At 42.2% G+C, this 12,423-nt stretch overlaps 1 protein-coding gene across 2 annotated transcripts in view; it reads right to left on the reverse strand.

The window, feature by feature from the left end:
* Positions 1 to 12,423, reverse strand: part of DNAJC15 (DnaJ heat shock protein family (Hsp40) member C15) — a 73,989-nt gene that overhangs the window by 13,028 nt on the left and 48,538 nt on the right. For both annotated transcript variants that reach the window (XM_028151567.2, XM_008145550.3), the window contains exon 5: positions 1,768 to 1,838. In XM_028151567.2, coding sequence (XP_028007368.2) covers positions 1,768 to 1,838 — 71 coding nt within the window. The remainder of the gene's footprint in view (positions 1 to 1,767; positions 1,839 to 12,423) is intronic.

A 12,423-nucleotide genomic window follows, 5' to 3' on the forward strand; every position in this document is an offset into this window, starting at 1 on the left:
CTACCATCTGTTATTTTAGAACAGAAACAGTAATGAACATATGGGCTTTCACTCTCAAGCAGCTGTAGTGTAGTTAAAGTTATAATAATTGTCTTTCTGTAAGATAAATTTACATTAAAAACCTGGCCAGTTAAAAATAAATGACTCAGCCTCAGAGCCTTCCAGAATAAAATTAAGACATTCAGAATCATCTATGACATATCACATTCAGAGATTTAGAGGACATCCTCTAAATATTGTGCTTTTATATTTAAGGTTAAACAAATATAATTCATGATGCACTAATCAGTTTACATAATCAGAAAATCTACAACTCACATTTTCTCTTTCTTACTCAAAATGCTAGCAGCTTCAAAAAGGGGTGAGATATTCCTACATAAAAATCAGTAACTAAGTTCGTAAAAGCTGAGAATATACCCCTGCTACTTCTGTGGATCACTGAACTTCAATCTAAAGCCTCATCTATCCTATATAATAAAAGGGTAATATGCAAATTGACTCAACAATGGAACGACCGGTCACCATGACATGCACTGATCACCAGGGGGCAGATGCTTAACACAGGAGCTGCCAACTGGTGGTCAGTGCGCTCCCACAGGGAGAGCGCCACTCAGCCAGAAGTTGGGCTCACAGCTGGCAAGCGCAGTGGTGGTGGCGGGAGACTGGCAGGGAGCAGGCCTAAGATGTCAATCGGACATCCCCTGAGGGCTTTCGGACTGTGAAAGGGCACAGGCCAGGCTGAGGAAACTCCCTCCCCCAGTGCACGATTGTCGTGCACCGGACCTCTAGTCCTATATAATAAAGAGGTAATATGCTAATTGACCATCACTCCAACACATAAGATGGCCACCTCCATGTGGACACAAGATGGCCACCACAAGATGGTCTGCAGGGGAGGGCAGATAGGGGCGACCAGGCCAGCAGGGGAGGGCAGTTGGGGGCGACCAGGCCTGCAGGAGAGGGCAGTTGGGGGCGACCAGGCTGGCAGGAGAGGGCAGTTAGGAGTGACCAGGCCTGCAGGGGAGGGCAGTTAGGGCCAATCGGCCAGTAGGGGAGCAGTTAGGTATTGATCAGGCTGGCAGGCAGAAGTGGTTAGGGGCAATCAGGCAGGCAGGCAGGCGAGCGGTTGGGAACCAGCAGTCCTGGATTGTGAGAGGGGCAGTCGGACATACCTCAAGGTGTCCCAGATTGGAGAGGGTGCAGGCTGGGCTGAGGGACATCCCCCCCCCCCCCCCCCGCATGCACAAATTTCATACACCAGGCCTCTAGAATATATATAAAAGCCTAAGTGACCGGCCGACCCGGCCAACCAGCCGGGAGCTATGATGCACACTGACCACCATGGGGCAGACGCTCAACGTAGGAGCTGAAACCACAGGCATGGTAACATGGAACAGACTGATGAATCTCAGAGGGAAAGGGGGAAGTGGGGAGGGTGGGAAGAGATTAACCAAATATCTTATATGCCTACTAGAGGCCCAATGCACGGATGGGTGCACTGGTGGGGTTCCTCGGCCTGGCCTTCGGGGATGGAGCTGAAACCAGCTCTCTGACATCCCCCGAGGAGTCCCAGATTGCAAGAGGGTGCAGCCAGGCCAAGGGACCTCCGTGCACTGGGCCTCTAGTTTATTATAAGAAACATCACAATACAATGGCATATAATCTTCCATTTAAACTATAAATCATTTATAATGAGTTCAAGTAAACTGAAAGGAATTCAGAGCAGATTCTGATCCTCATATTATAAAAGATAAGAATTTTACTTACCTTTATCTGGGTGATTCAAAATCATGATTCTCCTGTGAGCTGTTCTAATCTTGGCCTTGCCAGCAGATGGGCTATAAAAAGAAATTAAAATGCTTATAAGAAATGGTGTCAAATTATAAATTAACAGTTTATATGGGTTTCAAGAAATTAAAAAATAATGAGGATTTCACCATCTTGTGGATAAATATGAAATTACAGCCTGTCACTTAATTCCAGTAACCACCTGATTCAATGCTGCATGTATTTTTCTTCAGTCCTTTGTAGTATCAGTCATTATTATCAACCCATTTAAAAAATAAAACAATATAGACTATACTGTAAGTTTGAAAATGCATGCTTCAAATTATTTGGGGGAAAGGCAGTATATACACTGAGTGGCCAGATTATTATGATCTCTGAATGCATAATAATCTGGCCAGAGGCCCGGTGCATGAATTCGTACATGGGTGGGGTCCAGCCAGCCTGGCCAGGGGGAGGGGACATGGGTGGTTGGCCGGCCTGCCTGCTGGTTGAACTCCTGGTTGAGGGGACAATTTGCATATTAGCCTTTTATTATATAGGATATACACTCAATAGCCAGATTATTATGCATTCAGAGATCATAATAATCTGGCCACTCAGTGTAGAGTATAAAAGACAGGTATTTGGACTCCAGAGCTACTAGACTGCTGGATGTTAATTCCATTGCCATTTAGAATGGGTTAACCTTGGTCAATTTGTTAACTCCCTGTGCTTCAGTTTCTTCATTGTAAAACACAGGAAAAACATATTCCTAGTAGAGCAACTGTAAGGATTAGTTAATGCCAACGAAGTGCTAAAATGGTGCCTGCTGTGTAACAGGTGTCCCATAATAGTTTGCTTTATTATTATTATGTTTCAACAGAGCATCTCAAAACATGTCGTAGCTCAAAATTTATTTAACTTTCTAAGAACTCTATGGGAAAAGCTTGGCTGCTAGAATCTATGCTCTAAACAATAATTAAAGAAAGTTAAATAAACCTAAAACTATTTTGGTAAAACCTAATTTATCTAGTGTTAGAAATGTTTCTCATTAGTACATTTTCTAAGCAAGAAAAAAAATAAGATCAAGAACAAAAAAATCCTGGTATTGCTACTTAGATCTTATCTAAGGAACTCAAATGATCTGGGCCTCAAATGGGAATAATAGAACCTGATAAAGTACAGGTTGGTTGTGGTTAAGCTCAAAGTAATTTAATTTGTATGGGTGATTCATGCTGTAGTGGATAAAAGCAGGTACTTATAGAAATATTCAGAAAAATCTTCAAAATCCTGATTCCACCATTCATTAGCCATACAATTTGTTTTGTTTAGTTAATTTCCTCATAAATTATAATTTCCTCATATGGATAAAAGAAATAATAAAACAACTTTGCAGGATTACCTTAAGGAAAAATTAGATAATAGAAGTAAAGAGATTAGTATGACTAGCATACAGTTAGTGTTCAGAGAATTGTAGTTATCTATATACAGTATATAAAAGGGTAAGTGACTAACCATTCATCCATCCGACCAGCCAGTACATATGACGCGCACTGGCAATCCTATATAATAAAAGGCTAATATGCAAATTGTCCACATGGGCAGGAGTTCGACGGACTGGGAGTTGGACGTGTGCTGACCGCCAGAGGGCAGTGGCGGCACACAGCCGAGTGGAAATGAGGCCCCAGCTGGCACCCGGCAGCTTCTAGTGACCCTACCCATGCACTAATTTCATGCACTGGGGCTCTAGTTTAAAAATAAATGTTGACTCGCACATGCATGATACATATAAAGCTCTTGCTGGTGCCAATCGCACCCATGTGTTTCGATCTGTCATTGTCGATCGTGATTTTGGTTGTTTTTGTTGACATTCAAAGTGAACCACATTGTGATTTATTCATCGACCATCCAACCAACCAACAAGCCGGTACATATGACACACACTGGCAATTTAAAAATAAATGTTGACTCGTGCATGCGCGATACATATAAAGCTCTTGCTGGCGCCAATCAAATGCATGTTTTAATTTTATAATACTATATTATAATACTACTAGAGGCCCGGTGCATGAAATTCGTGCACGGAGGGGGGCTGTCCCTCAGCCCAGCCTGTACCCTCTCCAATCTGGGATCCCTCTCACAGTCCAGGACTGCTGGCTCCCAACTGCTTGCCTGCCTGCCTTCCTGATTGCCCCTATCCGCTTCTGCCTGCCAGCCTGATCACCCCCTAACCACTCTGCTGCCAGCCTGTTTGCCTCCAACTTCCCTCCTCTGCCGGCCTGGTCACCCCTAACTGCCCTCTCCTGCAGGGTTGATCACCTCCAACTGCCCTCCCTTGCAGGCCTGGTCCTTCTCAACTGCCCTCCCTTGCAGGCCGGGTGCCTCCTAACTGCCCTCTCCTGCTGGCCATCTTGTGGTGGCCATCTTGTGTCCACATGGGGGCAGGATCTTTGACCACATGGGGGCACCTATATTGTGTGTTGCAGTGATGATCAATCTGCATATTACTCTTTTATTAGATAGAATAGAGGCCTGGTACAGGGGTGGGGGCCAGCTGGTTTTCCCTGAAGAGTGTCCCTGATCAGGGTGGGGTTCCCTTGGGGCATGGGGTGCCCTGAGCGAGGGGCCTGAGGTGGTTTGCAGGCCGACCACGCCCCCTGGCAACCCAAGTGGAGGCCCTGGTATCTGGAATTTATTTTTCTTCTACAATTGAAACTTTGTAGCCTCGAGCGGAGCCAAGCCTGGGGCTCCCTCCGCGGCTGGCAGCCATTTCTGTTGGAGTTATAATTGAAACTTTGTTGCCATAAGCAGGTGGGCCCGGCCAGGGTGTGCAGAAAGCTTTGCTTCCCCTGTTGCCGGGGGCAACCCTGGCCTGCTCTCTCAAGCTCCATTCTGCCACCATTTCTGTATGAATTTGTTAACCTTCTATAATTGAAACTTTGTAGCTTGAGTGGAGACTTAGACCTGGCAAGGGCAGGCGGAAGGCTTGGCTTCCTCTGTTACCTAGGAAACCTTGCTCTCTGTGGCTGTAGCCATCTTGGTTGGGTTAATTTGCATACTCGCTCTGATTGGATAGTGGGTGTGGCTTGTGGGCGTGGCTTATGGTGTATCAGAGGTATGGTCAATTTGCATATTTGTCTATTATTAGGTAGGATTTTTTTTTTTTTATTTTATTGATTCTTTACAGAGAGGAAGAGAGAGGGATAGAGAGTCAGAAACATCGATGAGAGAGAAACATCGACCAGCTGCCTCCTGCACACCCCCCACCGGGGATGTGCCCACAACCAAGGTACATGCCCTCGACCGGAATCGAACCCGGGACCCTTGAGTCCGCAGGCCGACGCTCTATCCACTGAGCCAAACCGGTCTCGGCTATTAGGTAGGATTTTGACATGTAATTTTTTTGCAGTAATGTAATTACCACACAAACCTTTCTTCTAATTAATTTCCTTTCAATGTGCACAAATCTGTGCACTGGGTCACTAGTTATGAATATAAAGGATGCTAATAAATATATATATATACATATATATATGTATATATATCATACCTAATAAAATGGTAATATGCAAATTACCATCACTCCGCTACGCCCACGATTGGGCTGGCTGGAGGCGCTGGGGGCGGGACTCAGGGTGGCCGATTGGCTAGCGGTAGGAGCGGGGGACGGGGTCTCGCGAGTCCCCGACCCCCACTCCTCCCGCCAGCTTAAACAGCCGGCACTGCTTAAGTCGCTGCTGCGGAAGACGCTGGTGGCGGAACTCGGGGTGGCCGACTGCGTGGCTGCTGGCACCAGTTTTCCGCTAGCAGCAGTTTTCCTCTGGCCACCCGCCCAATCGGAGCGCCTCCTGATCGGAGTTCCTCTCGGGGTGGCCGATCGTGCTGGCGAGAGGCGCTCTGATCGGCGGGTGGCCAGAGGAAAACTGCTGCTGGCGGATAACTGGTGCTGGCAGCCAGGTGAAGGAAAAGTCTGTTGCACGAAACTTCGTGCAACAGGCTCCTAGTATACATATATATATATATATATATATATATATATATATATATATATATATGTGTGTGTATATATATATATATACACATATATATATATATATGCACACACACACTTCCTACTTTGAAAATGGAGTATAAATAACCCAATTAAACATTTCTTAAATGACTCAAAAGCATTAGCATGACCATTAATTAGGTACAAAGAAAGAATTAAGATTGCTTGCCCTTCTACTAAATGGTTGTACAATGCTATTCATTTAACTTCAATCTGTTTTGAATGAACGCTGCCTCCCTTGCTATCAGTTGTCAATCCTTGATTCTGCCACTGTTTTAATCCCTTGCCAGTTACTTGCTACTTCTAACCTCCTCGAGTTAAACAACAACTCACCAAGCATGTTAAAGTGTACTATCAATTGCTAAATAAGCATTTAAAATATTCTTCTATAAATAAAATAAATATGTCTTGAGTTAAAGAAAAAAAATCAAAAGAGAAATAAAAAAATACCTTGAGGCCAATAAAAATGGAAGTTCTAAGAGGAAAGTTTATAGTAATACACTACTACATTAAGAGGAAAGAAAGAGTTCACATAAACCACCTAACTTTACACTTTGAAAAACTGAAAAAAAGGAACAAACTAAGTCCAAAGTTAGTAAAAGGAAGAAAACAATAAAGATCAGAATGAAAATAAATGAAATAGAGAGTAATAAGACAACAAAAAAGACCAGTGAAATTAAGAGCTGTTTTATTGAAAAGATAAACAAAATAGACAAACCATTAGCTAGACTCACCAAGAAAAAAAGAGGAATCAAAAAAATAAAATAAAAAATAAAAGAGACATTAAACAAATACCACAGAAATACAAAGGATCATAAGAGACCACTATGAAAAATTATATGCCAACAAATTGGACAATCTAAAATATTTAGAAACTAACAAGCTACCAAGACTGAATGATAAAGAAACAAAGATTATGAATAGACCTAGTACTAGTAATGCAATTATATTAATAAGAACCTCCCAACAGGTTCAATATCTGCAAATCAATTAGCATTATATACCACATCAACAAAATAAATCATAAAAATAATATGATCATATCAATAGATTCAGAAAAAAAATATGACATAATACAGCATCAACTTATAATGAAAACTCTTAGCAAAGTGAGAATAGAGGGAACATACCTCAACATAAAGAAGCCATATATGACAAACCCACAGCTAATATCATACTCAATGGAGAAAAGCTAAAAGTGCTTTCCTTAGGATCAGGAACAAGGCAACGCTGTCCACTTTCACCAGTTTTATTTAGGGGCCCGGTGCACGAAATTCGTGCACTGGGGGTCGGGGGTCCCTCTCACATACTGGGAGCCCTCAGGGGATGTCCTACTGACGGCTTAGGCCCACGCCCAATGGGGCGCGGGCCTAAGCCGCAGTCTGGCCTCCCTTTGTGGGAGACAACTGGGCTGATCAGGGGAAGGCACCAGCCCCATCACCCCGCTGCTGCAGCCACTGCTAGTCACCGCAGCCACCGAGGTGTTTTCATCAACACGGACTCCAATCCCTTCACCAAGAAAAAATGACAACTTTCTTTAGTCATTTTCAAGGTGTATCTTTCATAGGATATGCATTTCTTTCTTTATTTTTCATCCTCACCTGAGGATATGTTTCCATTGACTTTTAGAGAATGTGGAAGAGAAAGGGAAAGACAGAGAGAAACATCAAAGTGAGAGGAACACTTTCATTGGTTGCCTCCTACATGAGCCCTGATCTGGGCCCCGGCCAGGGAGGAGCCTGCAACCTAGGTACATGCCCTTGATCAGAATCGAACCCAGACCCTGCTGTCTGCAGGCCTAGGCATTATCCACTGAGTGAAACCGGCTAGGGCAGAATATGTCATTTCTTAGCCCTCCAGCAGCGGACCTTCATTTTTTCTCCAGAAGTGTGGTGGAAAACCCTAGATCACCTTTTTGGATTCTTATTACCCAAGTTACTAAGAATATTACAAGTGACATACAGGGAGCTTAGCCAATGTGCAGTCAGAAAAGGTGTTTCCTCTATAGTTCACACCAATGGAGGGCTGGGCCCTGCCCAGGCCTAAAGCCTCTGGCCGAAGCTTTAGGCCTGGGCAGGCCTCTCCAGCTCCCTCTGATCACCGGCTCAACCCGGCCCAGGCCTGCCCAGACCGAAAGCCTCTTGGGCAGGAGCGGAAACCCAGATCCCTGCGATCAATCGCAGGGGGTGCCCTCCTGCCCAGGCCGAAAGCAGACCCCCAGCTCCCTGCCCAGGCGATCAATCACAGGGGGTCTGCTGGTGCACCAGGCTGAAGAAACCCCCAGCTCCCTGCGATCGATGGCAGGGGGTCTGCTCCAGCACCAGGCCGCAGCAGACACCAGCTCCCTGTGATGGATTGCAGCGGAGACACTGCTGATCCTCACAGCCAACTGGCTTGGAGATCAATTCCCACCAGTGATACCAACAATCCCAACCACTTTGAACTCCAGTTTCTGGGGACACGCGGGGGACCCAGACGCCTACAGGACTCTCGGCCATCGGTCAGAGAGTGAGAGTGACTTTTCTGTCGGTGTGGACGACACCAGATTTTAACCACTCTCATAAGGAACACATTCAAGAGGCAGACTCAGTGAGCACCAAAGCCCTACTGTGTCTCCAGCACAGCAATTATTCCGTTATAGACACAGCAGGTCCTCACAATCAATTGGACCAGAGGTCAATTCCTCCCAGTGTACCAACAGCAATGGGGGCTTTTAACTACACCAAGACTTGCCACTCAGCCCACAAAGGGGAGTACCAAGAGCGACCACCTAGAGTGATTGGGGAAGCTGAGCTACCAGCCCCTATAGGTCACCGACCACACAAAGCCACTCCATCAACACAGGGAGGCAGCCAAAATGTGGAGACATTGAAGTATGTCACAAGTAGGAGAGATAGATGAAAGCAAACTAATGGACAACACAGTGTTCAGAACCATATTTATAAGGTTACTCAAGAATCTTCTAAAAACCGCTGAGAAACTTGAAGAGACCATCAAGGACCTAAATGAGAATACCAAAAAAATGGAAAAGGACTAGTCAGAAATTATGCATACACTGTCTGAAATAAAGAATATACAGAGTAGACCACCGCACCCAAAGAGTCAAACCAAAGATCTGGAATATGAGGAAGAAAAAAACACCCAACCAGAGAGGTGGAAAGAAAGAAGAATCCAAAAGTGTGAGGATAGAGTAAGGAGCCTCCGGGATGGCTTTAAGCGTACCAATATCCGAATTTTTGGGGTGCCAGAAGAGAGAGAGCAAGATACTGAAAACCTATTTGAAGAAATAATGACAGAAAACTTCCCCCACCTGGTGAAAGAAATAGACTTACAAGTTCAGGAAGCGCACAGAACCCCCAACAAGAGGAATCCAAAGAGGACCACACCAAGACACATCATAATTAAAATGCCAAGGGCAAAAGACAAAGAGAGAATCTTACAAGCAGCAAGAGAAAAACAGTTAGTTACCTACAAGGGAGCACCCATACGACTGTCAGCTGATTTCTCAACAGAAACTATGCAGGCCAGATGGGAATGGCAAGAAATATTCAAAGTGATGAATAGCAAGAACCTACAACCAAGACTACTCTACCCAGCAAAGTTATCATTCAGAATTGAAGGGCAGATAAAGAGCTTCACAGATAAGAAAAAGCTAAAGGAGTTCATCACCACCAAACCAGTATTATATCAAATGCTGAAAGCTATTCTTTAAAAAGAGGAAAAAGAAGAAAAAAGTAAAGATAAAAATTATGAACAACAAATACATATCTATCAACAAGTAATCCTAAAAATCAAGTGAATTAAAAATCTGAGGAACAGAATAAACTGGTGAACATAATAGAATCAGAGGCATAGAATGGGAGTGGATTGATAATTCTCAGGGGGAAAGGGGTGTCTGTGTGGGGGGTATGGGAAGAGACTGGACGAAAATCATACACCTATGGATAAGGACAACGGGGGGAGGGAACCGGGTGATGGGGAGATATGGGGGGGAAAAAGGAGAAACAATTGTAATAATATGAACAATAAAGATTTATTTTAAAAAAATAGGTTTCATTTATATACATGAACTATATGTTAACCTATCAGAAAGAGAAATTAAGAAAACAATCCATTTATAATTACATCAAAAAATAAAATACCTAGTAGTAAATTTAACCAAAGATGTAAAATACCTGGAATACTTGGAATATTGTAAGACATTGAAGATACAAATAAATGGAATTATATACCATACTAATTGTGAGAAATGGCTCACCTCTCCAAATTTCAAATGATTGACAAGTTAACAGAAGCATGGCGAAAATGAGACTTAATAACACTCAAGAGTGGGTGACCATTGTACAGGAACACACGTGGGGCAGGGAACATAGTCTATTTATTTAGACCCTCTTCCAATTCCTCATTGGCTGAGTACTATTTAGTTACCTACTTCCTAATAGGTTGCCTAGGTCTTGCTGTCTCCCATTGGTTATTGAAAATATGGGCTGGGGCCTTTTCTAGTTGCCTCCACCTCCCTTTGTCTAGGGCAGTGGTCGGCAAAATTATTAGTCAACAGAGCCAAATATCAACAATACAACAACTGAAATTTCTTTTGAGAGCCAAATTTTTTAAACTTAAACTTCTTTTAACGCCACTTCTTCAAAATAGACTCGCCCAGGCCGTGGTATTTTGTGGAAGAGCTACACTCAAGGAGCCAAAGAGCCGCACGTGGCTCGAGAGCTGCAGTTCGCTGACCACGGGTCTAGGGGAATCTTCCTAGGACATGTGCTATCAGCCAAGTGTTCCTCTCCCCATCCCCACATCCTGTTTGCTCTCCAGAAATTCAGTAGCTGCCTGGCCACATGCTGTTTCTTTTTATGAAGATAAATCAGAGGCATGTTTCTTACATTATGAATAGGAAAAAGTAGCATTTTTAAAGTGCCCATACTAGCCAAAGCAATCTATAGATTCAATGTGATATCTATTAAAACAGCAACGGCATTTTTCACCAAACCAGGACAAATACTAAAATTTATATGGAATAACAAAAGACCCTGAACAGACACAGCCATCTTGAGAAATAAAAACAAAGTTGAAGGTATCACACTTCCTGATATCAAACTATACTACAATACTCTAGTGACTAAAATAGCATGGTATTGGCATAAAAACAGACATGTAGATCAATGGAACAGAATAGAGAGCTCAGAAATAAACCCATGCTTATATGGTCAATCAATAGATGACAAAAGAGGCAAGTATATAAAATGGGGTAAAGACAGTCTATTGAATAAATGGTACTGGGAAAATTAGACAGATACATAAAAAAATGAAACTAGAACACCTTCTTAAACCATATATAAGAATAAACTCAAAATGAATTAAAGACATAAATGTAAGACCCAAAACCATAAAACTCCTAGAAGAAAACACAGGTAGTAAACTCTCTGACATGGATCTTAGTAATATTTTTTCTGATATACCTCCCCAGGCAAGGGAAACAAAAGAAAAAGTAATCAAATGAGATTACATCCAAAAAGGTGAAGAGATTAAGAAGTACAAATTGGTAGTTACAAAATAGTCATAGGAATGTAAAGTACAGCATAGAGAATATAGTCAATAATATTGTAATAAATATGCATAGTGCCAGGTGAGTAGTAAACTTATTAGAAGATCACTTGGTAAATTAAATAAATGTCTAACCACTATGCTGTACACCTGAAACTAATATAAAATAACACTGAATGCCAACTGTAATTGAAAACAGACATAGATCAGGAATAGGATAGAGAGACCAGAAGTAAACCCATAGATATGTGGTCAACTAATCCATAACAAAAGAGGCAAGAATATCCAATGGGGAAAGACAGTCTTTGACAGCTATATGCAAAAGAATAAAAATAGATTGCTATCTTATACCATTTACAAAAATAAATTCAAATGGATTAAAGACTTAAACATAAGCATTGAAACCACAGAACTTCTAGAAAAAAACAGGTAGTAAACTCTTTGATATCAGTCTTAGCTATATTTTTTGGATCAATCTCCTTAAGAAAGAACAAAAGCAAAAACAAACAAATGGGATTAGAACCAACTAAAAAGTTTTTTCACAGCAAAGGAAACCATCAACAAATAAAAAGAAAATCTACTGAATGGGAGAAGGTATTTGCAAATCATACACCCAGTAAGGGGTGAATATTCAAAATATTTAAAGAACTTTATAAAACTAAATTTCAGAAAAACATGCCAATTAAAAAATGGCAGAGGACCTGAACAGACATTTTTCCCAAAGAAGACATACAGATAAACAGCCAACAAGTACATGAAAGATACTCAACATCACTAATCATCAGGGAAATGAAAATCAAAACCACCATGAGATATCACACCTCACATCATCATTAAAAAAACAAAACAAGAAATAACAAGTGTTGGAATGAATGTGGAGATAACGAAACCCCTGTACACTGTTAGTGGAAATGTTAATTGGTACAACCACTATGGAAAAGGAATGGTGGTACCTCAAAAAATTAAACATAAAACTACCATGTGATCCAGCAATTCCACTTCTGTATATATGTAAAATGAAATATTACTCAGTCATAAAAAGGAAATCTTACCAT

Source organism: Eptesicus fuscus, chromosome 8 (assembly GCF_027574615.1).
Source record: "Eptesicus fuscus isolate TK198812 chromosome 8, DD_ASM_mEF_20220401, whole genome shotgun sequence".
NCBI classification, from domain to species: domain Eukaryota; kingdom Metazoa; phylum Chordata; class Mammalia; order Chiroptera; family Vespertilionidae; genus Eptesicus; species Eptesicus fuscus.